At 48.4% G+C, this 27197-nt stretch overlaps 2 protein-coding genes and 3 gene segments (V, D, J or C); all 5 read right to left on the reverse strand.

Annotated features, from left to right (window-relative positions):
- LOC136392851 (immunoglobulin lambda variable 5-45-like) overlaps window positions 1-27197 on the reverse strand; it is a 758839-nt gene that overhangs the window by 52082 nt on the left and 679560 nt on the right.
- The window catches only part of LOC136392853 (immunoglobulin lambda-1 light chain-like), a 528499-nt gene that overhangs the window by 48025 nt on the left and 453277 nt on the right, over window positions 1-27197 (reverse strand). The window lies entirely within an intron of this gene.
- LOC136392855 (Ig lambda-1 chain V regions MOPC 104E/RPC20/J558/S104-like) overlaps window positions 1-27197 on the reverse strand; it is a 501112-nt gene that overhangs the window by 31327 nt on the left and 442588 nt on the right.
- LOC136392856 (immunoglobulin lambda-1 light chain-like) overlaps window positions 1-27197 on the reverse strand; it is a 50261-nt gene that overhangs the window by 19666 nt on the left and 3398 nt on the right.
- LOC136392854 (immunoglobulin lambda-1 light chain-like) lies at window positions 1317-26509 on the reverse strand. Of its 2 annotated transcripts, none has more exons than XM_066365538.1 (4): window positions 26432-26509; window positions 21948-22253; window positions 3315-3350; window positions 1317-1795 (listed from the first exon to the last, which is right to left on the reverse strand). In XM_066365538.1, the coding sequence occupies exons 1-4, from the start codon at window positions 26475-26477 to the stop codon at window positions 1479-1481; spliced, it is 705 nt and encodes a 234-aa protein (XP_066221635.1). In that variant the 5' UTR covers window positions 26478-26509; the 3' UTR covers window positions 1317-1478. The 2 variants fall into 2 exon arrangements, with proteins under 2 accessions (XP_066221635.1, XP_066221636.1); XM_066365539.1 differs by lacking the exon at window positions 26432-26509 and adding an exon at window positions 22639-22732.

The following is a 27197-nucleotide window of genomic DNA, read 5'->3' on the forward strand; positions in this document are numbered from 1 at the left end:
TTCCTGTGCCCCATTAAGGCTCCAGTGCTCCCTGTCCTTGCAGGCTCTGTTCCTGGCTGTCCCAGTTGGCCAGCAGCTCTGGTGAAGGCAGCCCCAGGTCCCTGAGCTGGAGACTCAGACAAGGGACCTGAAAGGCTAGAGGCCCTGAGGACTGACAGAGCTGGATGGGCCCGCACGTTTGAGAGGCTGATGAACCCTGTCTCAGGGGTCTGGGGGTGAGTGTGTCCCTGAGGCCAGCTGGAGAACACTCAGGGCTGAGCCACAGTGAGTGGGCGGCAAGAGGGCTCATGCGGAGAGTGGTCAGGAGGTGCTGTGTCGTGGGGAAGCCTGGCCTGGCTGTAATCCAGGTCTCTAAGCTAGTCTGGTCAGTCTTGCTGAATTCCAGGTGATATGCCTTCCTCTGGATATCATTGAATGCCCATTTTATGTCCAGGATGGTGCCCTTTCTTATTTATCCAGCTCTCCTATGACCCAGCCTTCCTCCCACACCGGCTGACATCACCTGCTCCATCCATAAACAAATTATAAATACTCTCTTTCTGATCCGACTTTAAGTGTTGAGACTTTGTGATGGAGGTCCCAGCCCCCTGCTAGGGTCACCCTGGTCCAGGCTCATCAGAACATAAACTGAGCTTCCTTGTGCCTCACCCTCACCCCATGGTCCCTGCACCAGTAAACATGACTTGAAGAGTGTTCTGAGGCTCCCTGAGTTGGTAGGGAGCATGAACATGATCGGGCAATTGTTAGGTTAGATAATATTAAACTGTTTCTCTGCTGCAGGACTTGTCAGTGTCTTTACTTAGCTAACATGCATGGTCAAAGTTGATGATTGTACTTATGAAATGCATTGTTCAAAGCTTTCCAACGTCCATGGTGACGGGCCAACCATAAAGCTCTCACTTGGTAATGTCTTTTCCTATTGGATTCATCGATGGGCCAGAGGAGTTCAGTCTCTGTTCCTAAAGACCATAGACTTGGCTCAAGGGTTTCTTCCCCCATCTTTCCATCTGTAGCCCACAGATGCCCTCAGGGACCCTCTTCATTTCCCCTGATCCCCACTCACTCCCCTGGATCTCTCTCATTCAGCCTGTGTCCCTTCCTAGGTGTCAAAGACTACATTTGGGGGTCCAGCTTGCAGGACAAGTTCCTGCTCTGGGTGATGGCTCCTTCTGGTACTCAGAGCTGATTCAGGACCCTGTGGGTTGGTTGAGTAGAGGACGGCTAGAGGGAATCTCAGGTCATTACTGTTCAGCCCTGTATTATGGACCTTTTAACTTAGAGACTCCCTGAGAACAGAACACACATCAGAAATGTCGGATGATAGATGATCAGGTCTTTATTAAGGGGAAGTAGAAGTGGGGAGGGAGTGAGTCCTGCCCAGTCTGAGAGGACCAGGGCAGGAGTCTCAGGGCTACAGTGGGAGCTGGAGGAAAGGGTGTCTGTCTGAAGAGGCCCCCAAGGGTGGGGAACCCATGGTCCTAGGAACACTCGGAGGGGACAACTGTCTTCTCCACGGTGCTCCCCTCGTGCGTGACCTGGCAGCTGAAGCTGCTGCTGGATTTCCACTTGTCGGGCGTCAGGCTCAGGTAGCTGCTGGCCGCGTACTTGTTGCTCTGTTTGGAGGGATCGGTGTTCTTCACGCCCTCGGAGACGAAGCTGCCATTGGCTTTCCATTTTATGGTCACGCTGCCTGGGTAGAAGTCACTGACGAGACACACCAGTGTGGCCTTGTTGCTGCTGAGCTCCTCAGAGGAGGGCGGGAACAGAGTGACCGAGGGTATGGACGGGGGCTGACCTGTGGGGACAGAGGAGGGAGTATGAGACACAGAGCTACAGTCTGGGTGTTGGGGACCCCCTTCCCCAGCCTCCCAATCAATAGTCTCTGTGACTGGTCACATGATGTCTGTGTTTGTTCACCCAGGGGACACTCCTTTCTGTTTCTTTTCACTTTTTTGTCTTCTTTTTTCCACTCAACCCCTGGACAGCAGACAGCCCCTCACTCTCTTAGGACTCCTCCAAGTCACTTCTCCCAGGTGACCTGGCCAACCCCTTCCATCTATAACCTCAGTTTCCACTAGTGTACCTAAGGCAGGCTGTCCTCCCTCCTCCTGTCTCCAGAGTCTGTGTGTGGAGTCTGGCTCTGACCTCCTGAGCCCTCAGCCCACCATCAGGTCCCCCCTCACTTCATTCTGGAGCCCGGCGCCTCTTCTATGATCTGGGGTCCCGGCTGGCCTGATGGTGTGGGGAGGCCCCAAGCCTGAGCCCAACACACTGTGGGGCCTGGAATCCCCCGTTGCCCTTGGGTACTTGGCTTCATCTAGCCCGACCTCAGCTCTCTTATGAGGGCTGGGTCCCCTCAGCCAAAGCCCGGGGGCTCCTCGTGGCTCTGTTCGTCTCCCTATACCCTGTACCCTAACCTCAGGACTCTTTCTCTTGGCTGCATTCTTGGGGCTGCTCCCCAGACAATGAGCACAGAAGCCCTGCGGCCACCCTAGCACTCTGATGACCTCTGATTTCATGGGGCAGCCATGTAGGTCTGAGTCCCTCATCACTCCCCCATTCATCATCACCCGAGTCTATCACTTTATAGGAGGTTGACCCTTAGACAGATGGGATACCTGGACCCCAGGGTTTATTGGGTTCCAGGGTCAGATGAACCTTTGCCCCAGGGAACCCGCTCCTTTCTGACCACTGTCCTGAGAGGGCCCTGCTTCTGGCCACTATCCCACCTCACTTGTGTCTCTGTGACCTCACATCTTCTCAGCCCAGTAGAGGCTCTGAGTGCCTCAGCATAGAATGAGCCCAAGCCTTCTCTCCACCTTCCATAGGCCTCCTCTCCCGCTGCCTTCTGTGTCCCTGAAGGCTGGGTCACAGCCCCAACCCTTTCCTGGCCTCCTGTGTGGCTCTCCCAGGTTGGATGGGCATACCGTCCTCCGCCCAGACCCCCTGTGCTTAGAATTATTTCTAAGGCTGCCCCAGTGACCCTTGTCAGAACTAGTCTCTGACCCCTGTGCAGGCATCTGCCCTGGAAAAGGGTAAGGAGTCCCTTTCCTAGGCCAAACCTCCAGCCCAGGCTCTCAGGACCCAGTCTTCATTGACTGTCAGAATCTGGAACAGCTACTGGGGTTCTGCTATTGGGGTCTTTCCTGCTGGTTACCCTGAGACCGGCCTGTCTGCCTCAGACCCCATGAAGAAAGCGAGGGTCAGTCTGTAATGCTGGGAGGGCAGAAGAAAGCACCCCCCAGAGAAAGAAGTGACACCTCGAGATAGCAGAGGGACAGGAGGGGTTGGAAAAGGTGGTGAGAGCCACTTACCTAGGACGAACAGCTGGGTCCCACCGCCGAAGACATACCACGGTGACTGAAGCTTGGACTAAAACCCACCAGACCAGCATCTGGGGCTGGTGTCCCCCAGGGGCCAGTCTGGAGCAGGAACCTTCTGGGTGTGACGGGCGTACGGCTGCAGCTGTGTTCTGGGGCAGGGTGGATGGGCACTCAGCCTTCTAGAGGTTGGGGCACCTCTGGGTGTGTCCATGGCCCAGAGGCATCCCTGTGCCCCACCTCCTGTCCAAGGTAGGTGGCACCCATGCTTGGAGTGACCCAGTATGTTCCCCGTTCCCCAGGGTTACCCTGCCCAAAGGTTCTGAGCACCTCGTCCTCTCTAGCAGCAGTGTGATGTAGCCAGACCTGCCTGACCTCTCTCCTGGGCTCATTTGAGTGTCTCTGAGGGTTCCTTCCCACAGTTTCCCATGTTTTAGCCAGGCAAACTTCCTCTCTGGGCCCCAGAAAGCCAGGTCATTCTTGCTTATGGCACTGCCATGTGGAGATCCCGTCTTCCTTTTTCTTCACACACTGAGACACTGTTCAGTTCCACCTCTTTTATGAAGTTTTTCTGAGCTCTCAGACTTGTCTTTTCATCTGTCCACTCTTCCTTCTTTCCATCCATCCATCCATCCATCCATCCATCCATCCATCCATCATCTTTCCATCCATCCAAAAATGGCTCCCAACTGCTTCTTGTGTTGGAATATCATTGGGGACACCCTGGTTCTCACCTCATCTTTCTATGAAACCTTTCACATAAAAGCTAACAAGGTTCTTATCTTGGTCAAGTGTGAAGTCCCTCCCCAGTCCCCCGACATGTCTGCAAGAGGTCCTTCATCTGGTGTCTGTCCTCCCCTTAGCATCGAAGACTACCCACCCTCTCTCTCCCTTTCTTGCATGACTATTGACTGCAGACCCCTAGAACCTCATTCTTCCCATACTGTCCTACTTTCTCTGCCTCTGACCCATACTGTGCACTCTGATGACTGCCCAGGGTCTCCCATCTCTATTTTCAGCCCTGATTTCCCTTTTTGGCTCTGATTCACATACTCTCTGCCTCTGAAACTCTTCTTAAATGCCCTGTAAGCACCTCAAGCTCAATGGGCCCCATAGAAACTCCTTACGCCTCCCACATATTCAGCAGATTTCTCTGCAAACCAGAGGCTTGGAGTCATCCCAGGATCCCAGGATGCTTTCCCCTCATTGAACCACCCTCCATGTTTTAGACATCCTACCAGGAAACAAAAATACATTAAAATACGTAGACAAATGAACAGGAACACCTGTCACACGCTAAGAGCTTTTGACAGCAAGAATCCCCAGGCTTTGCCATATCTGATATTATCTCCCAATATCGTTTATCTAAATTGGAAGATAGCCCGTTGCATTGGGCCAGCATTTCTCACAGGAGCAGCAGGGTCACTTGGTCATGGGTGGATGTAAGATGTACGATTTTTGAAAAACAATTTAATATAACACATAATATAAAGGTAGCACTTGTTTCTGATTTTAACAAAGCAAACATCCAGCCTTTTATTGGGTTAATTACCTAAGGTAAAATTCTCAACTCAATGAAGTGTATTTTGCCAAATTTATAGCAACCTTCACATTTTTATGGCACTTGTTTTTTTTGTTTTGTTTTTAATTTTTTATTTATTCATTTTAGAGAGGAGAGAAAGAGACAGAGAGGAGAGACAGAGAGAGAGAAGGGGGGGAGGAGCTGGAAGCATCAACTCCCATATGTGCCTTGACCAGGCAAGCCCAGGGTTTCGAACCGGCGACCTCAGCATTTCCAGGTCGACGCTTTATCCACTGCGCCACCACAGGTCAGGCACAACCTTCACATTTAAAGACAAAACCTTTTTTTTCATAATGTTCTTTTTAAAAATTTATTTATTTGTTTATTTTAGAGAGAAAGTAAGGAGAGAGAGAGAGAGAAACATTGATTCGATGTTCCACTTATTTATGCATTTATTGGTAGATTCTTGTATGTGCCCTGACCAGGGATTGAACCTACAATATTGGCATATCGGGACAATACTCTAACCAACTGAACTACCCAGGTAGGGGCAAAACCTTCTTAAAAGCCAGGTTTCCCACTCTCATTTTTATTATTCAACATATTCTACACATTCTAGCCAGTGAAATGAGATGGGGGTGGAAAAGGTGTAAGTAATAGGAAAAAAAGAGCAAACTTTGTTCTTTGTAGGTGATGTGATAGTCTGCCTTAAAAAAAGAGCTAAAGGAAATCAGCTGAAGAACTATTAGAACTAATATGAGTTAAAGAAAGTGAGCTAATACAACAGCAACAAACAGAAATCAGTGGTTTCCTTTCTACACAAGCAGTAACCATTTAAGACATGAAATTGGGGGAAAATTTACTGCTTCAATAAAAATTACATTTAAAAACCCTAGGAATAAACACAACAGGAATTGTGCAAGATTTTCAGGAATAAACTATAAAACAAATTGGTTAACAGACAGAAAAGAAAAGTGAATAAGGGGCAGGCTTATCACATTTCTGGAAAGAAACTGCCGAGCACTGCAAGTTCTTCTCAAGTCAATCCATATAGTCCATGAGATTACAAACAGACACCGAAAGAATGATTTTTGAAAATGAGTGAATTGTCTCTAAAGTCTAATGGTAAGAATGATGACAGACGTGATTATTTTGAAAAAAAAAAAAAAAAAAAGGTGGGTTCTTGCCCTACCGGATACCAAAACATATTGTAAAGCTAAAACAAGTACAACAGGGCAGAACAGATGCAGGAATAGATCATTCGATCATTAGAACCACAGAATGTGATAAATCAACAATTTACTATTTGATAGAAGTTGCATTTATATTCAACAAATAAGTGACGACTAGCTCTCTATTTGTAAATAAATAAATAAGGTTATATCCTTACCTCCACAAAAATAAATTCCAGGTGAAGTAAAAACAAGCAAACAAACACCAAAACAATGAAAATACCAGAATAAAGTAGAAAAATGATCTTATAATATTGACATAATGATGTCTCTCCCATTCCTGTCACTGATCATGGAAACTGCAAAGAAAAATTTCAACCAATCTGACATATAAAGATTTAAAAATGGCTTTATGGCAAAAGACCCCATTAACAAAAGGCGTAAAACAGATGAGAGGAAAATATTTCCAACATAGATACTTAACAAGGGGGTTGAAATTTCAACTATAGGATGAGATTTTATAGATAAGAAAGTACAGTCAACTAAAGGGAAAATCAGGCAAAATTATGACCAGTAAATTCACAAAAGAAATAAAATCAGTCAAAACAGAAAAGGAAAATAAGTTTTATCAATGATCAAATAAATAAACAACGAACATATTCTCATGTTTGCTCATCAGATGGGAAAAGTACAAAGAGATCAACAACATCACATTATTGGCAAGAATGTAGAGGAATGGGCACTGTCATCGACTGTGGTGAAAGTATTATATATTGGAGCAGCCTTTCGCAAGGACAGCTAGGCATTACTTCCCAAAATTCAGAAAGCACCTTCTCTCTGATCCCGCAATCCACTTGTAGGCATCCTATCTCATGGAACTACATACGTGCATGTTGTACACGCACATGTACATGCACATGGGGATTTCAACAAGGCATTGCTTGCCATTTATATTTTTAAATGGAAAATAACCTAAATGTCCATTAATAGGGGAATGCTTAAATATATTTCAATTTATCCAGATTTTGAAGTGAAACAAAGCCATGATGAGAACACGGGAGCTCCCTAAGGATTGATGTAGAAAATATCAATAACAAGTTGTTTAAAAAGCTTGCTGCATGATTATATGCAGAATATGATTCCATTTTTGAAAAATAAAATTTCAACCCCAACTAGATGTGTCTGTGTGTGTTTTCAGGGATGTGCACACATAAGAGAAGGGCCGGGAGTGTGTAGACCAACCTGACAGTGGCTGTCTAATGGGTTTCAGGGTAAGAAGTAGAGAAATGATAAGTAGAAACATTCCATTTTTACTTTATATGCTTCTGTGCTTAATGTTTTCTATTTTACAAGCACATGTTATTCTGTATTAAAATTATTTTAGGAGATAAAAATGAAATAAATCTTCTTGTGAATATATTCATAACTACAGATAATTATGAGCAAAAATTAAAATGAGGTGAAATCCCATCAGCCAGAGACATATCATTGACATTTTTCTCTATTTTTGAACAGCTTTTGAACATGTGCACATATTTAAAAACCCAACTGGAAGCATTCTGTATATTCGGCACAGTATATATCCTTCCGAAAATGGAATTTGCCATATTATTCAAGATACTTCAGAAACATGATTTTGGAGATTTATATAAGATTCCTTATATGGATGTTTATATTGTATTCAGTCAAAACCTTTCTGTTGAACATTTAGGTAATTTCCAGTTTTCTCCCATCATTGTTAATGTTGGGATAATAATTTTTGTTTGTAAACCTTTGGTTATATCTTTGATTATTTTCCCCCCAAAGTATGAGTTCCTAGAAGTGGAATTATATAATTTAAATAAATACAGGTTCTTTTATGACATATATTGCTAAAAAGATTGTATAGTTTAGACTCTTATACACAGTCCATGAGAGTGCCCATTCCTCCCTGTCAACCTTCTTGTACCATCACTTCAAATTCACTTGCCAAAGTCATAGGAGACTTTGGACCTGGTCGCCGCATGGACCCACACCTCCTGCTCATCCCAAAGGCACAGACTTTGGCTGCCGCCTCTTCTCCATCGTCTAAAACTGTCCTCATACCAGTCTCTGATCTGAAGCCATTGTTCAAAAACACGAATCTGACTCTGACCATCTCCTACTGAAATGTCTCAACAACTCCTCTTGGATTCCAAGATAAAAAATGGGGCGCACAAAACCCCGTGGTCTTCGCCCCAGCTCGGTCCCCAGCTCCCTGCCGCACCTGCGCACTTCACTCTCCTTTCTCTCCGGAGCTGCTTTCTTGTCTGAAGCACTCCCATCACCAGTGAGGGCCACTCCATCTGTAAGACCAGCTTTGGCATCCCTCATCCCAATTTACGGCTCCGAAAATATTCATGAGTCTGTCCCCACGACTGGCCATGACTCCCTTGGTTCAGGTCCGCCCACGTTGTGCCCCAGCAAACATTTGTGAACGCATTGGGGAGCCGAGAACTTTGGGGGAGACAAATGCAAGCCCTCACTCCCTTGTCTTCTTAGACCATTTTGTTAAAACACAGGACATGCTGCTGAGGTCACAGCGTTCAGTCCTGGGACTTTTTTCAGTCCTGGGACTGCGGCCACCTCTCTGGGCCTCTGTCCCTGTCTGTAAGATGGGAATGACACCAGGACGTTATGGGGACCCAGACAGGGAGGGTCTGCCCTTAAAATGGTTAGTGCCTGCTCATCCTGCCCTACCTCCCTGATTCTGCTCTACCCAGGGAACCAGGATGAAGAGAGTGAGGCACTAGTCTTAGGTACAAAATCTAAGGGGTGCCAAAAAATTCAGTCATTGAGATAATAGTACTTTAATAAAATGTTAAAAATAAAAATCAATGAAAACATATCCACACTGGACAAAAATGTCAACTCTTTAGGTAAAGCTGTGTCTGCCCAGGCACCTGCTCTCACACTGACTCTCCCTTCTTCCCCATCCTTCCCCCACGACGCTGGACTCCTTACCTGTGCCTCAGCTCCGAGGGCTGCTTCCTGCCAGGGTTTGGGAGCCGGCGGCCTGCCGGCTGTTGTCATAGGCAGCAGGTGGTTATGGCCAGGCCTGGCAGCATCAAGGGGCAGCGCTGCTCGGGGTTAGGGTTCTGCCCCTCAGAGTCCTCATGGCCCGCTTAGCCTGTCCTGGGCTTCACCTGCCTTCAGGGTCAAAGGCACTTCCGGCCTGACCTTCAGCGTGAGCTCCCTGGAGGGTGGGGGTGCAGGTGGTGCCCCTGGTTCTCACCAGCATGGCCATCCCAATATACCCTGGCTTGAATAGCCCCATCTTCTGCCTGAGCCTTCTCCTGGGTTGTTAGAGTGGCATCTGCCAACTGCCCTGCTGTGACCCAGAGCTCAACCATCTCCTAACACAACCCCTGCTATTCCCACCCCTGGGGCACTGGGTGGAGCACACCTGCCCCTCCCTTCTTCCCCTGGTTCCCCAAGGGTGCCTCTGAGCTATGGAGCATCTCCCTGGGGCCTAGAGGGCTGTGGAGGGCAGCTGAGCACCCAGTGGATGAGGAATCGACCATTTTGGGGTGAACCTGGGTCCCTGCACACCCCTTCCTGCCAGTCAAGCCCAGCCCTTCCTTGGCTGGTTTGGTCAATGTTGCTAGGTTTGGTCTGCTCCTCACTCAGCTCTTCGGCTAGGCAAGGGTCCTGCAGGGAGTGATCTAAGTGCCAACATATAGCAGATGTTGAACAAATGCTGGTTCCCTGTCCACCTCCTCTTACTTTGGGCTTTGGAGCAACTCTTAGTGTGTCTTTGAGCCAAGTGTTCGTATTATACAGGTGATAAAATTAAGGCCCAGAGAAGATGAAGACAAGACCCAAGGTGGTTCCAGGATGTGGGGTGCAGGGTGAGCTGGAATCCAGGAGTGAGCTTGTCCCCTGCATTTCTGGCCCTCCCTCCATCTGCAAGGCTCAATGGAGCCAAGGTTGGGGTTCTGTTGGGCAGGGCGGCAGGAGGGATGGACTGCACAAGGGCTTTGGGTTGGGGTCCATTTTTAAGCCCAGCAATATAACACATAATTTTCATACATCCGCTCAAGTTCAGAGCTGCAGCCCGTAGAGCTCCCGACTTTCTGTTTCAGCAACTCCAAAGGAGGCCCCAGGACCCACCAACCTTGACTTTTCTGGGAGGTCTCTTTACGAGTTGTCTGGCTCATGTTTTGAGTCAGATACCCATTAACTTTCCTGCTACATTTGGTGAAAATCAATCTGGATCTTTAGGTGCGATAACAAATAGCCTGAAACTTCAGTGCACTGGTATGGACAATGACTGTTGGGAGACATCGTCTGACGGTCCCTTTGTTTCTGCATGCCTCATAAGCAAAGGCACTGATTGCCTTTGTGTTGGACCATCTTTTCAAGGATGCTTGTGTAGTGAACAGCCTTGGAAGGTACAGCTAGTCTCTCCTTTTGGAACAATGTGTTTGTTATAAAAGATTTGGAGTCTCCAGGCTTGGATGTGCAGCTGTCACCTGGCCCTCTTTACATCACCCTGTGGGGCTCAGAGAACAGGTGTAAGAAGATGCTAATATTCCAGCTGATATTCTTGATGACACTTGAGACTCTGGCTACTTGAGTAATAAACTATGAGCAATAAGGTGGCTGTTGTCTCTGAGCCAGAAGCCTTGTGTCTTCTGCCAGCATCCTGGAGTCTGCGTCAGGCTTATATTTTTTAGCTTGCAAGTACAGTAAAATTCTCAGACCCTCTGCTGTTCTTGATGGTGACAATAATGAGCAGGAAGAAAGAAGTGAAGTTGATGATGGTCATCTGGACTTAATGGTTTTGATCAAACTCATCAGAGCAGCTTCCAGTGAGCTGGAAGCCTGGATCTTTCTCTCCACAAACACTGCTTAGCAACTTTGAAAGGATAAGGTTCAGTGTGAAGGCCGGTTATCCAACACACTGTCATGGAGACTGTCACAGCACTGGATAGTAACAAGGTGTGGGTGTCCTGACAGACATGATCCAGGGGACAGGGGAGCCCTGGAAGGCTCCTGATCCAGTCCAGCTTCTCCCTCTTTTGGTTCTTGGCCCACTCCAGCCTCTGACTTTGAGCTCCTGGTACCTTGGGGACTAGGAAAAGGTCAGCCCCAGGGATTCAGGCTGAAGCTGCTCCCTTCCCTTCACCGCTGTGTGGGTGTGACACTCACCCCCTGCCCAAGGCCCACAAGGTGTGGTTTCCCCAGGGAAAGCCCCAGGTCTTGGGGAGAAGAAGGGGCTGTCCTTAAAAGCAGCGTCCTCAGCTGTCCCTCCTCCCCCGCCCTTGCACCTGCCATGACCGCTGGGCAGACACCACCACAGACCACATCCTCCTGTGGTGGCTGTGGTCGGAAATCCGAGTCTGGCTGGACCCTGGGGACCCTTGAGGGATGGGCTGGGATTTCCCAGCTGATACAGCTGCAGCTCTCACCCATCCAGACCTCCTCCCTACTCCCTCCCTAGTTTTAGGTGTGCTGAGGGCTGGGTTCAGATTGGGCTAGAGGAGTCTGTTTGTCTCTTTGGACCCCCTGGTCAGGATTACTGGCTCCTCTGCATCCGGCCCTTCTTTCCTGGCGTGGAGGGGTATGATTCTGCCTAGTCACTTCTGCCTTGTGCCCCATGATGGAGGGCACTCTCTGCCTCTTGCTGATCAGTCTCCTGCCCACTCTTCATTCCCCAGGCCAGAGAGACCCTGCTTGGGGCCATGGACTCCTCTCTCCCTGGCCCAGGTCTCCCAGCTCTCTGCCTCCCTCTATTCCCACACTCAAGCCACTGGTCCTTCTCATTTCATCTTGAGCATTTCATTGTCTTTCCTTTTGGTGGGGTGGGGGTGGGGACAGGGGGGTGGTGGTCTGCGGCAGAGGATGACAAAGGATCCATCTAGGCATATGACAAAGTTCTGGAATCTCTCAGAGTTCTCAGAGTCAAAGTCTGGCTCTGCAGTTCCTGAGCCCCCTCTGAGGGGGTCCTCAGGAACCCTGAAGACCCTGACTTTTCTGGTGATCCTGGGGGTGCAGCCCCCTCCTGCTGATGGGAACAGAATATTGCTGCTTCTCTAGATAACAGACCCAACAATGTGGCAGGGATCCTCCAGCCCTTACTGATGAGAAACAGGTGCAGAGAGGGAGAATTTCTTCCCTAAGACACAGCAGTTTGGTGGAAAGACTATGTCTTGGAACTTACCAGGACTAGTGAGACCTGGGAGAAGCAACTTTTCTGGACATGGTGTAGGGCAGTGATTTTCAACCTTTTTTGAGCCGCGGCACATTTTTTACATTTACAAAATCCTGGGGCACACCACCTACCAAAATGACACAAAATGACACTCTAACACAGTACATATTATACATATAGTTAATAATATAGTTTCTAAATGTATTTATACTCACTTAGTGTGAAACCTGGGCCTGTTTTGATAAACACAAAAGGGATATCCTGGCAGGAATGGTAGAAAGACACACACGAAGCTCTTCCTCAACAGTTCTCAGTCTCTCTCTGTTTTTAGTTTTTATCGCAGTCAAGCTTGAGAAGCTCAGCTCACATAGATATGTGGTTGAAAACGGGAGCTATGTCAAAATAGCTTTGTTGGCCAGAATGGGGAACTCCTTGGCAACAGATAACCAAAAACTGTCCAAAGAAAGATCAGCAAACTTTAGCTTTAAACCACGATCTTGTTTCAGTTCAATGAGTTCCTCTTGCTCCTTTAAAGTCATGTCCTTTCCAGCAACGGATACTGAGCTGTATAGATCCCTAACCCAGTCAAGGCATTCTGTGAAGGCTGAAGAGAAATAAAATGACAACATCTTCTCAAGAGTTTTCAAATGTCTGCCAATCACCTCGCACATTGCAGCAGTGTTGCCGTCATGCTGTTTCTCGGTGAGCGGGAACATCTCAAGGTTGCCATGCTGCACATGTTGTTGCCAGAGCTACACCTTTAAACGGAATCCGTTCATTTTATCAGTGCTTGTAAGCAGGTTTTCATTTCGGCCTTGCATTCGTGTGTTTAGTTCATTCAGTTAATGAAATGTATCAGGTATGCCAGCTTTGCACACCACTCATCACTTGCAAGCAGCTTTGAGTAATCGGACCTCTCGTTTGCCAGAAATACTTTAAGTTCCTCTTGCAACTCATACACACAGGCCAGCACTTTGCCGTGCAACAGCCACTGGACCTCTGTGTGGAGCAATAAGATTTTATGTTCCGCTCCCATTTCTTTACACAAAGACGCAAATAAGTGACATCTCAAAGGTCGCGTCTTCACAAAGTTCACTATGCTCACAACATCATCTAACACAGGAGCTAGATCTGCTGGTAAAGTCTTTGCAACGAGAGCCTCACGGTGCAAAAAAACAGTGTGTAACAATAACATCTGGGTTTCTTTCCTTGACCCTACTTACGAAGCCTTTGATGCGCCTGACCATGGCTGCGGCTCCATCAGTGCAGACACCTGTGCAGTTTTCCCATGTAAGCCCGCTTTTATCAAGATATTCTGATGTGACCCGAAATATTTCCTCTCCTGTTGATTTTTCTGGCAGTGCCTTGCAAAATAGGAAGCTTTTTCTAATGGCTTCTCCATCCACAAAACGCACGTTGGCCAAGAGCTGACAATGTCCACTAATATCCGTCGACTCATCAAGTTGCAAGGCAAATTTCTTACTGATGTGCACTTTTTTCAAAACAACAGTTTCAATGTCCGCAGACATGTTATCAATATGTCTGGCAATTGTGTTATCTGAGAGAGGCACTTTAGCTATCTGTTTGGCCATGGTAGGGCCAAGCATCTCATTTACAATGGCTTTACAAGCTGGCAGTACTAATGTTTCTGCCACAGTGTGGGACTTTTTTGATTTAGCTACGAGTTCAGCAACAAGGTAGCTAGCTTTGAGGGCTCTCTCGTTTACCTTTGTGGTTTTTCTCAAAAAAGTTGCCCGTTTTTCATTGTTTGTACGTAAGCGTACAAAATAGTCCATCGGCTTGTTTTGAACGGAAGGGTGTTTCGTTTGGAGATGGTGTTTAAGCTTGCTTGGCACCATGGCGCTATTAAGCTTCTCACCACACACCAAGCACAGTGGAGTCGGTGCTGTCTCATCCCTGGTGAAAGTAAATCCAAATGAAAGATAGCTTTCGCTGTATTGCCTCGAGCTCACCGTCTTGTCTTTTTTCTTTTGTCGACCACTCATACTAGGGCCTTCATCTAGGTTAGAATTTTGTCCAGGGCCCTGTTCGGCATTTGCATTTTCCCTTCTCAAAAACTTCTTTATCACTGTCACTTGATCGTCTTGCTGAGATCCCAAACTGTCACAGAGTGAAATATGCTTGGCAGAGGTCCTTTAAATAAATTATATTTATTAAAAAAAAAAGTTAAATAAAAAAGGATAACCCTCTCATATATACAGTCCCATGTAACATCCCTCATATATACAGTCCCACGTAACATCCCCTCATATACAGTCCCACGTAACATCCCCTCATATACAGTCCCATGTGACCTCATATATACAGTCCCATGTAACCTCATATATACAGTCCCATGTAATTCCTCATATATACAGTCCCATGTATCCCCTCATATATACAGTCCCATGTATCCCCTCATATATACAGTCCCACTAATAGATACTGGAGCTTTCATCAAGGTTGTGGGTTCAAATCAATTTGGCAAATACTCTCTCTATATAGAGACTGGACAAAATCAATTTTAGAAAATGTTGGGTACTTGTGTAACATAAGTCCTCAGAGCATCTCTACTGTCAGATTGAGAAGTTTGCTTTCTAGGTAAGGATTCTGATAAATACTAGAGTTCTCCCTGAGGTTGTGGGTTCAAATCCCATGGTCAGCTGGGTGCAGGGGCCTTGGTTCTGTCTGTTTTGATGGTATATATAGAGATTTGAGCTCTTTAAGAAGATGACCCTTCAGGAGGCCATATACAATATAGATAACATTGTGATTTATTGTGATGCATTGTATATCACCCTCTGCGGGGGCCTCTTTTAAAAAGAAAAAGGTCAAATATCTATATACACCATCAGGATAGACATAACCAGCTGAGGCTGAGGCTTCATCGAGTGGTGGCAACATTTACCTCCAGTCCTGACCAAGATTAGAAATCGGGACCATGGGGAGGAGTAGCAGCTTCAACTACTCGCCACGGCCACACAATGACAAGTGCACGGCAGCCCGAGCGGGGACCTTCCTGGGTGTGGATGAGAGGCGGCCTACTATTGGTTCATCACTAGCGGTCGGGATGAATCCTAGAAGGTGATTGGTCAGTGAGCGTTCCCTGTGCCTCCACTCTTCCTGTCGCTGATAGCTGGAGGGGTTGTGAGGGGAATGTTTATGTTTGGATGGAGGCGGCTGGCGGCGGGCCGGATAAATAGCCTCTGCGGGCCGTATTCGGCAGGCGGGCCGTAGTTTGGGGACCCATGTTTAATTTCCCCACGGCACACCTGACCATGTCTCACGGCACACTGGTTGAAAAACACTGGTGTAGTGCAGTGGTCCCCAACCCTCAGGTTGAAAACTGGTGTAGTGCAATGGTCCCTGACCCCCAGGCCGTGGACCGGTACTGATCCGTGGGCCATTTGGTACTGGTCCTCAGAGAAAGAATAAATAACTTACATTATTTCCATTTTATTTATATTTAAGTCTAAACGATGTTTTATTTTTAAAAAATGACCAGATTCCCTCTATTACATCCATCTAAGACTCACTCTTGACTCTTGTCTCGGTCACATGATACATTTATCCGTCCCACCCTAAAGGCCGGTCCATGAAAATATTTTCTGACATTAAACTGGTCTGTGGCCCAAAAAAGGTTGGGGACCACTGGTGTAGGGTCACTCAGGCTTTGGAAATTTTCAGTGCTTTAACCTCTAACTCTCCCAGCCCAGCTGCCTGGAGTGCAGTCCAGAAGGGGGCAGCAGAGACCAGCAGTAGAGGGAGACAAAGCCCAAGAAAGGTCTGCAGCTGTGAAGGAGGGAGAAGGGGAGACTAGAGCCCAGGTGAGGGCTCCACTGGAGGGGGCCAGAGGGGGATACAGAGGCAGGGCTTTGGTTCTGCATCTTCCCTGGCACCCACCTCACCCCTGGGACTGGGGCTGATCGGGGGAGGCAAGTGGGGCATGTTGTGCCTGTGTAGGATGGGATCCTGACTTTGCTCAACAGTTTTGATGTTTTATTCATCACGGAGTATGTTTTGTTTTAATTCCAATTTCAAAAATATTTCATTATATATTGTTTATCTTGATTAATAAGTTTTTGGGCACTCCCTGAAATTTTGCATGCACAGGAGAATGTCTCACTTGTCTTACTCCTCACTCTAGTCCCAGCTGTGTCTGGAGCTCGGGACACCTGCTATTACCACCTCCAGAGAGGTGTAATACACAACGCTTGATACACTGCGCCACCACAGGTCAGGCAGTCCTGGTGAGTTTTAAAAGAAGTTTATTTATGCAGAGACTCAGTCTCAGTGATGCCACGGGATAGGATAAAAGCATTTTTCTCGAAAGATATCGTATGGGCAAAGATGTGCAATAATTACAGATATTTAATTTTTTCCAATATTTTAATATGGATGTCTGACTCAGGGACCTTATAGAGAAGGAGTAAAAGATTTAGCTAGTAAGTTCTGTTCAAGCTTTCTTGGTGAGAAAGTTGACCACAAGTGGCTAGGTGACACCCCTCTGCAGGTGGTCCCCCAGGACGCTGACTCTGGGATGGAGCCAGCTTATGGGTTCACTAGGGAGAGTGCTTGGGTCTGAGCAGGTTGGGCCTCTGGAGAAATCAATTACAGTGCAGGCTTACTCTCAGTGACCTCCCAGGAAGCCCTGCTGCTGGGATGGCCCTTCCTAGCTCTCCCTGGTGGGTCATGGTCAGACCCTTGCATTGATCGGGTTTTGGAGGCCAGCTGCTCAGGGCAGAAGCATGGCACAGGACGAGGTGCCTCTTTTCATCAAGAGAGCTGATGGATGAGGGCAGGGTTGTCTGCAGGCGGATCTCCCAGCAGATGGGGCCACAGGCCTTTTATTCCAGACGTTGGTGCAGCAAACTCCACCAAACAAATCTTCTTGAAGTCAGGAAGTCTCTAACTCTCTGTTTTCAAAAAAACAGAGTGTGAAATAGACCTGCTAAGTAATAGATTATTAAAAAGTAATTTTTTGACAATCAATCCCTAACGATTCATGACGTATAACTAGGAAGGAGTTCAGATCAGTGAGTGACACGGCAGCACAAAACTTCTGTTTATGACACCAGAGTTTCTCTGTTTCATATGAAAATGAAAGTCAGAACCCAGTTGATGCTTACTTCTAGCAGTAAGTCATAGTAATCAATGGATCCGTGAATCAGCACGATTTAATATAAATAATTACTTATGAAAATTTTAATACATTTATGTTGTGTTGGTGTCCCAGATGGGCCCAAGCTCTATGTTGATCAGGTGTCCCCAACTTGACTTCCCTGTGCAGTGGGACACTCCTGTTTATCAGCAGGGCTGGCAGCCTCTTCAAGACTACTCTTGAGGCGGCTATGAGGATTCTATTTATCAGTGCCGAGACCAATTGCCACGGGAGGAAAGACACGATCACACACAAGTTAGTTGCAAGAATTACACAGGCAGTTTATTACTCACAAATCCTTTTGGCGTGCCTGGTTACAGCTTAAGAGGGTCTGGTCGGCATGCTCCTCTCGGCTGTCTTTGGTCAGAGTGGTGTGGATGGAGACGGTCCATGTCAATGTTGGAGTCTGGAACTACCGCAGCAGGGAGCCCCCTAAGCTTTAGTACCTTTTCTGGCCATGCCTTCTAACAGGTGTCAGTCCACAAGATTATCACCTCAAATCACCTTTTTGGGAGTTTTTAGCAGAGAGTCCTTTTTCATGTTAATCTCCTGAAATGTTATATCAAGCCACTTTTAAGATGTTCCTAGGGAAGCTTCTTGTTTATGTTAACTTACAGAGTTATGACATCAAGCCACTTCTTATCTATGTATAACTTCACACACACACTAAATGGGCCTTGCTCGAAAGTCAGTCTGTTTACCATATTTGTACACATATATTAATTCCTATCCAGATGGCACAACTTTATTTAATTTCCTTAATTGATTTTAATATTATATCTTAATTACTTTTATATATCTTCCATATTTTTCTATATTTCTATATATTTAATTACTATAACATTATATTACTGCAATAGTTGGCCAAATTTTGTTACAAATAATCATGACAGCTCAGTGTGGAAGAAAGTCATGTAACACGTAAAGTCACAGAATCTAAAACACATTTTAAAATGTAAATTTAACACATATTTTTATGACAAAGCTGCATGACAGGATAATGAATAACAGACTTTCTTTTCTTTCTTTCTTTTTTTTTATTAAGTGAGAGTCAGGGAGACAGGGAGGCAGAGAGACAGACTTGCACACGTGCCAACTGGCATCTACCCAGCAAGACCTCTCTGGGGCCAATGTCTGCCCATCTGGGGTCACTGCTTTGTTGCTTAGCAACTGAGCTATTTCAGTGTCTGCGGCAAGGCCATGGAGCCACTCTCAGCACCCGGGGCCAACTTGCTTGGACCATTCAAGCCATGGCTGTGGAAGGAGGAGAGAGAGAGAGACAGAGAGAAGTGGGAGGAGGAGGAGCGGAGAAGCAGATGGTTGCTTCTCCTGTGTGCCCTGACTGGGAATCAAACCCAGGACTTCCACATGCTGGCTGATGCTCAACCGCTGAGCCAATTGGCCAAGGCCAAGACTTTCAGGTATAAAAATATATGAGCAGATCAGACTCAAATGAGATGTGGAGTGGAAACAGCATTCAAGGAGAAGGAAGAAAGAGAAAATAATTCCAAATGCTAGAAAGAGTGGGCATCAAATAATGATGTGTTTGCTTCAGTTTGATAGAATGTCAAAGAGTGATGTGAATGTTTTACAAGCTTCTGATGAAAACTGTAGATGTCAACTTACAAAGCAGCAGGGGCCCTTGGTGGGTCTCAGCAATTTTAGAGGGAAGATGGTGATGGTGTTGGGGTCTTGGTTACACCCCAGACCCCTCTCCTCACAGGCTGGCCCTTATCTAATAATAATAATAATAAAAAAAAGCACCTCGTGTCTCTTAGCCCAGTATGATCATAGAATAACAAGAATGACCGCCATGAATCAGGGGCCAGCATGGAGCCAGGCCTTTTGGCATCTTGATTTTTTTCACCACTTTTGGGAGAAGAGAGTGGGGTATCTGAGCCTGGGGCTTCGTTAGTAGAGGAATTTGGATCCTCAGGCTCTGACAGCAGTCTCTATAACTTGGAATAAGCCCCACCTGACATTTCTTAATAGGATAAGTGAAGCCTGAGAGGACAGAGCACCTGCTCAGAGTCTCCCAGCCCTGGAGGGCCGGGTCAAGACCAAGGAGGACACTCAACCCTAAGGACTGACCTACAGCTGCTCAGGCAGGGGGTGAGAGTGAACACCAGCCAGGGTAAGGAGGTTTTTGTCCCACTTCCCCATCTGTCTGTGTCACCATGAGTCATTGCCAGCTGCTCCAACTGCCATCAGCTAGTGACAGGCCTTGTCCTTGACCTGGGCCCCGCTGATGGTCAGGGTGGCCGTGTTTCCCGAGATGGAGCTTGAGAATTGGTCAGGGATCCCTGAGGCCAGGATGTTACCACCATAGATGACCAGCACAGGGGCCTGGTCTGGCTTCTGCTGGTACCAGTAAGCATCTTCACTTTTAATGTTTCCTCTACAAGAGATCGTGGCCGTCTGTCCCAGGGCCACCAACACTGAGGATGGCTGGGTCAGCTCATAGGAGACCCAAGAGCCTGCAAGAGAGAAAAGGGATAGGGGGGCTTGAGGATAATGAACCCCTTCCAAGGAGATCCTTGACTGCCTGCCCTGGAAGATTCAGGAATTCTCTGGGGCCTAGAGCATACCCTGTTATCATCAAGCCTTAGTGGTCCATGCTGGTGGTAAGACCCTTTGAACAATAAAAAAAACCTTCCCTTTTCTCTTGGCAGGTGCAGCCTCTGGTCACACAGAGTCAGTGAGCACGGTGTGGGGTAGAGGGTTCGGCCCCACCCACCCCTCATCCTGCAGCACGATCTTGAGGATCCTGCCCCCACAGGCAGTGCCCTGCTGAGCTCAGAGTCAGGGCCAGGCTTGTTCAGAGCCCTGGAGTTGGCGTGGGTGTGAATCTGGGCACAGCACCTGTGCAGAGAGCGTGGAAGCCAAGGAGAAGAGGGGTCCAGGTCATGGTGGAGATGCCCTGAGTCTCTTATCCCCTTGCTGGAGAGAGCTGCTGGGTATGCAAATCAGCCAGGGTTCAGGGGCTACCTGAGGTGACTGTGGTTTCTGAGGTGGGCTCAGCCTCAAGGGACACAGGGAGAGGAGGGGACAGGTGGCCCCTGCAGGCCCTACCCTTAGACCAGAGAGTTCTTCTCTTGTTGGTCCCATAGTCTGGGTTGACATCTTCACCCAAGACTGTGTTCTACAACTGCCCTTGCTTCTGGTCTGGTCCTAGAAGAGCTCAAAGGAAAGGTCTGTCTGCATTTGCTGAATGAATTCTCCAGGTGACACTACATGGCTTAGATAGGAGCGAGGTCCAGCTTCATCACAGCTCTAGGGCCTCAGAATAACATTAACCCTTTGTCAAGAACACAAGGAGTTTTTAAAAGCAGTCATGGTCTTGTCAGCTTCAGGCACTAAGAATAGCTAGTTACTCAACCATTGGCCCCAGATGGGGTTGCTGGGTGAATCCCATTGGAGGTGCATGCAGTAGTCTGTCTCATTATCTTCCCTCTTCTCACCTAAAACAACAACAAAAAATAAACAAACAAATAAAAAAACAATCGTAGTCAGTCCCTGCCCTTGGCCATGAGTCACAAGGTAGATCATAGGTGCTGTGTCTTAGTATCCTCATTTTGCATTCAGGGGCAGAAAGAGATCAGGTGCTAAAAGAAATCTTTTCTTTTTAGGAAATGATATAGCAAGCTGCAAAGTTTAATAACCCTTCAAGGAAATGTGTATCACAATTATGTTGTCTAGCTGGAGAAATAGATTTAGAAATAAAAACATCTTAATTTAATAAATTATGTCAACAAGTTTATTGGGCAACTGTCTTATTTCAGGCACTGGGAAACATGAAGAATATAATTTTCTAGCCCTTCCCTGTGGGAGGAAAGTGGAGGGACAGGCGATGGAGACTGAGGGAGGAGCTTTCAGGGAAGGGGGAGCAACTGAGTCTGGCAGGACAGGAGGCTCTCAGAGCAAAGGGGAGAAACATGTGATCACAGGGAGGACGGGTGCTTTTGGTGTTTTGGACAGTAGGACTGGGGTGGTTTTGTGGAGAAGCAAGTGCCTGGACCAGTGCCAGGGAATTAGGCAATTTCTACAAGCACACGGGGTCAGAGAATTTGTACATCAGTGTTAAGGATGATACTGTAGAAAACCTGTACGTTTTCCATTAGGTTTTAGGTTGTGGTTACTTACCCTCTTCCCTGGCCCCATGATAGAACCCCGGATGCCAGGCCTGCCCCATCTCCTGGTGGCTTTGCAAGTGACTCTCTACTGCTTCCTTGCTGGCTGCTCTCACTGGCTGTGCAGGTGCAGGGACGTCCCCTGTCCAGGTGGGGATTACCTGATCCAGGGACTGCTGGCCCAGGGAAGCAATTGCTCCTCTCTGTGTCTAATATATGCCCATCAATAGTCCCCATAGCTCGGAGCAACTCCTGATCCACAATCTTTTTAAGTCAGGATGAACAGAGGCTTTGAGAGGACAGAGAGCCTGCTCAGAGTCTCCCAGCCTTGCAGGGGCTGGGCCAGGACAGGGAGATGGCTGACCCCAAAGACTGACCACAGCTCTCAGAGGGCTGGTGAGAGTGAGCACCAGGCCTGCTGGCAGGTTTTTGTCCCACTTCCCCATCTGCCTGTGTCACCGTGAGCCACTGCCAGCTGCTCCCACTGCCATCAGGTACTGCACAGTAATAGTCGGCCTCGTCCTCGGCCTGGGCCCTGCTGATGGTCAGGGAGGCCGTGTTCCCTGAGTTGGAGCCTGAGAATCGGTCCGGGATCCCTGAGGGCCGTTTGTTGCTATCATAGATGACCAGCACAGGGGACTGGCCAGGCTTCTGCTGGTACCAGTAGACATATTTACTTCCAATGTTGTTTCCCCCACAGGAGATCGTGGCCGTTTGTCCTGGGGCCACAGACACTGAGGATGGTTGAGTCAGCTCATAGGAGGCCACAGAGCCTGCAAGAGAGAAAAGCGGAGGAGGGCTTTCAGCTATGGGTTTCTTCTTCAGGAGACACCATGTCTACCTGGCCTGGCCTGAGGTCCAGGGACTGTGTTGACCTCTGGGTACACCTCCCACCAATCTCAGTCCCGGTGTCCCATGCTGGCTGGCAGATAGAGTCTCTGAACAAAGGAGAACTGCCCCTGTTTTCTTGGCAAGTGCAGCCCCTCAGGGTCACACAGAACCAGTGAGCACAGTGGGGGTTCACCCCAGCAGCCCTTCCTTCAGCAGCAGGGTGGTGAGCTTCCTGCCCCCCACAGGTAGTGCCCTGCTGAGCTCAGAGTCAGGGCCAGGCTTGTCCAGATCCCTGGGACAGGGGAGGGTGTGAATCTGGCCCATCACCTGTGCAGAGAGCGAGGAGGCCAAGGAGGAGAGGGGTCCAGGCCATGGTGGAGGTGCCCGAGTCTGCTCCCTGAGGCCCAGGCTGGGCAGGTTCCTCCCAGGCCTCTCTTATCCCCTTACTGGAGAGAGCTGCTGGTATGCAAATCAGCTAGGGCTCAGGACTGCTTGAGGAGCTCCATGTTCTCAGAGAAGGGCTTTGTCTCAAGAGACAGTCAGGTGATGTGTGGTCCCTGAGGACTCTCTCTCAGTCCAGTGAATCCACCCTCTTCTCTTCTTCTGCTGGTCCCATAATCTGGGGCCTCCCTCCACTCCAGACTATGTTCTGTCCTCACTCTTGGGCTGGTGATAGCAGACCTCAAAGGCGAAGTCTTTATGGATTTTCTGAAGCCATTTTACATGTGACACTATGAGTTTTAGATAGGGGCAATAATATAGTGACACATTTTCCTTCCGCTGCTAGGTCATTATTATTCACCCTGCCTGCATGTTACAATCTCCAATGTTGCTCTAGTCTAAAAACCTTGATCACAATGCCTTTGGCTGTGACTCTGCTGTCCCCTCATGGTCCCTCCACACTGGAGGTGCAGGGATGTCCCCTGTCTAGGTGGGGATTCAGAACCCCTGCTCTAATGGTGATTCTCTGACCCAGGGAGGGTTGGCCTCAGGGAAAGAATTGCTCTTCTCTGTGTGACTGCTCACTGTCTCCCACAAGGCATGAAGGGCTCCAATCACCCATTAAACTGAAAACAAAGAAACCAAAGCCACCACCCAAGAGAGAGGGAGTAAACCTGTGATGGGCGTGTGTGGGAGGAGCTGAGTCAGCGCCTGAAGGGGAGTCAGGTGTGTTCAAAGACAGGGATGAGCAGTGGCAAAGGAGGGACTCTGGGATTCAGGCTATTTCCTGTCCAAAGGGGAGAATTTGGGGACAGGAGTGATGTGTAGCTGTGTGATGACAGGCTTTCCAGGTAATAAATCAGGAGATATGGGAGGAGCATAGCACACCCGCTGCCTGAGGGTCTCCAGGAAGGTGCTACTGGGCAGGAACTGGTAAGAACAAGGGAGTTCAGACACACCTGTCCTCTCCCCGTTTTCCTGGGGGAGGCTAAAGGCTCTCAGGGAGGTGGTTGCTAATCTCCCCCATCTTCGTGCCCTCCATGCAGCCAGGTGGGGACTCAAGCTGCTGCGTGTGCCTCTGGTCCTGAACCAGCTTTCTAGGGTCCGTGTGGGTGACCCATCCCACATTCCTTCCTGTCCCATGGACTGGCTCACCTGGCAGGATCACAGAGGGTGGGTAGAACACTTGAGAAAGAAAAGAAGGGGCTGAGAGTGGTTAAGTGGTGTTCACCAGGGGGAGGAGGAGAAAACAGGACCTGGGTGGTCCTAGGTCAGAAGTAACAACTTCCTCAGATGTACAGGAACCAGCCTGGGCTGAGGGAGGGAACCAGGGAAATCCTCAGCAACATTCTGGGAGCCCTGATGGAGACAGCTTCTGCTGTCAGTTCTCCCGTTGGCCTGTGGGGGCGCTGCTGCACGGTGAGTTGGGGCAGGTCAGAAACTTGGGAAGTGCTCCAGCTCCCTGCTCCCTTTGGGGCTGAGAGAAACCCTGAGGATGATAAAAGCCCCAGATTGTAATCAACTAGAGGGGCCTTTACATGACTGTCTACCCTGAAAGTGCCATTGAAGTATGTATTGGCCTTTAGGATCCCTGCGGAATAAAAGGCTCTACTGTTAATGGTCCGTTAGCAGCATCATTACATTGTGGTATAATAATCCCAATATATTGTCAAAGATTTATTGACAATATATTGGGATTATTATAAATCCCAATAAAATAAAGAATAATTGTTTTCTTTCTGCATATTTCCTCCAACTCCATGAAGTATCAGGTCTGATACAAGTCAGGAGTGTAGATAGAGAAAGTTTCTGTTTTGCTTTTTTTCAAAATTCCCCCCTTGATATTTTTGCCCTCTCTGATAGCCTAAAACCAAAGGGACTAAGGTGATAAGCCACAGAAATATGAAGAGAAATGCAACCTATGATCCTATGATGCAGTTTTATTCAGGGCTGTGTGATGATATTTTCCTACATAGGATATGATCAGGCTCAGTGTAAACATGGCAATTCATGATTATGCAAGTGTGTTGGCAATTAAACTCTTTAATACACCTATATTTGCATAACACTTATTTCAGGGCCAAAAGGTATGTAGTGTATCTCTTGAATGAGCAGCCTGTGCTTGTTTTGTGCCCCAAGGTGCTGAGTTCTGGGTCCACTGTGAGTCTCCTGAGCAGGGTTCTGTCCTTGTTCACACCTGGAAGTTGCCTGCACATGACTCTCCACATGCGTTCGATCAGTTTCCAACCCCAAAACCCACAGCAGCGTTCAGGAGGGTGTGGTCAGACTGGTCTCATGAAATCCTCCCACTTCCCTCCAGTTCAAGTGTTTAGGTAGCTGCAACATCACAGTTCAGAGCTCCATGACCAAATCCAAACCCAACAGGGAGGCAGGTCAACCCTAATAGGGTCAGATCGCCTTGTATAGGTGATGGGACTTTGTAGAGTGGGAGGACAGTGCTTCCAGGAGAAAGTTCCCAGGTGGGACCCACAGTGGAGTGTGCACTTCCTCTGTAGTACGTGTGAAACCTCAGGATATGAAGAAATACAGGGCAGTAGGAGCTGGGTCTTCAGATCTCTGGAGGGTTACAGAACCAGTGAAGTGTGGGGGCCACCTCACTGAAGAAAGCAGACGGGCAGAGCCTGCACTGAGCTGCTGCTTCACCAAGAGAAGATGAATTCCTGCAGGGCTGCCACACTGGACCCATCTCTGTCCTCGCACAAGGACAGCTGATTACATCCAGGACTATGTGGTGAATTTCAAAAACCTTTGTGTCTAAAACAAGCCTGCCAATAGTCCTGTAGCTCAGAACACCTCCTGATCCACCATTTTTTAAAAGTCAGGATGAACAGAGGCTTTGTGAGGACAGAGAGCCTGCTCAGAGTCTCCCAGCCCTGCAAGGGCTGGGCCAGGACAAGGGAGATGGCTGACCCCAAAGACTGACCACAGCTCTCAGAGGGCTGGTGAGAGTGAGCACCAGGCCTACCTGGCAGGTTTTTGTCCCACTTCCCCATCTGCCTGTGTCACCGTGAGTCACTGCCAGCTGCTCCCACTGCTATCCCACACAGCACAGTAATAGTCGGCCTCGTCCTCAGCCTGGGCCCTCCCTGAGTTGGAGCCTGAGAATCGGTCCGGGATCCCTGAGGGCCTGCTGCTATCACTGTAGATGACCAGCACAGGGGCCTGGCTGAGCTTCTGCTGGTACCAGTAAGCACTTCTATCTCCAATGTTGTTTCCCTCACAGGTGATCCTGGCTGTCTGTCCCAGAGCCACTGACACAGAGGGTGGCTGTGTCAGCACATAGGAGGCCACAGAGCCTGCAGGAAAAAAAAAAAAAAAAGAGGAGGCCTTCTAGCATTCAGTCTGCCTGGCCTAAGGTCCAAGGATTGTGTGGACCCCTGGATACACCCTACCACCCATCTCAATCCCAGGGCCCCAGGCGGGCTGCTGGGCGGAGCCTCTGAATAAAGGAGAACTGCCCCCCTTCTCTTGGGAGGTGCAGCCCCTCAGGGTCACACAGAGCCAGTGAGCACAGTGGGGGTTCACCCCAGCAGCCCCTCATTCAGCAGCAGGGTGGTGAGCATCTGCTCCCACAGGCAGTGCCCTGCTGAGCTCAGAGTCAGGGCCAGGCTTGTCCAGAGCCCTGGGACAGGGGAGGGTGTGAATCTGAGCCCATCACCTGTGCAGAGAGTGAGGAGGCCGAGGAGGAGAGGGGTCCAGGCCATGGTGGAGGTGCCCGAGTCTGCTCCCTGAGGCCCAGGCTGGGCAGGTTCCTCCCAGGCCTCTCTTATCCCCTTGCTGGAGAGCTGCTGGTATGCAAATCAGCCAGGGTCAGGGGCTGCCTGAGGAGCTGTGTGATTCAGAGAGGGTTCAGCCCCAGTGCCACACGGAGATGATGGGCAGTCCCTGAAGACTGCCCCCCACATCATCCCAGGGGATTCTCTCTTTTCTGCTGGTCACATAATCTGGCCTTCTACTCTAGACTATGTTCTGTCCTCGTTCCCGAGCTGCTGACAGCAGACTTCAGAAGTGAAATCTTTATGCATTTTCTGAAGTCATTTTCCATGTGACACTGTGAGTCTTAGATAGGGACAGTAAAATAATGACACTTTTACCTTTGGGTGTTAGGTCATTGTTACTCACCCTGCCTGCATGTTATAATCTCCAAGGTTGTTCTAAATTAAAAACCTTCCAGGCCATCACTCTTGGTAGGTGACTCTTTGCTGCCCCCTGGTGGTCTCTTCAAGCTGGGGTTGCAGAGGTGTCCTCTATTCAGGTGTGGACTCAGATCCCCCTTCTCAGGTCCTGATTTCCTGATCCATGATCTGCTGGCCCCAGGGGAGGAATTGCTGTTCTCTGTGTGGCCCCTGTCTGCCTCTTACCAGGCACTAGGCCCCTAGTGACTAGGGGCTCAGATCACTCATAAAAATCTGAACCTGGCTATT

Source organism: Saccopteryx leptura, chromosome 2 (assembly GCF_036850995.1).
Source record: "Saccopteryx leptura isolate mSacLep1 chromosome 2, mSacLep1_pri_phased_curated, whole genome shotgun sequence".
Classification (NCBI taxonomy): Eukaryota; Metazoa; Chordata; class Mammalia; order Chiroptera; family Emballonuridae; genus Saccopteryx; species Saccopteryx leptura.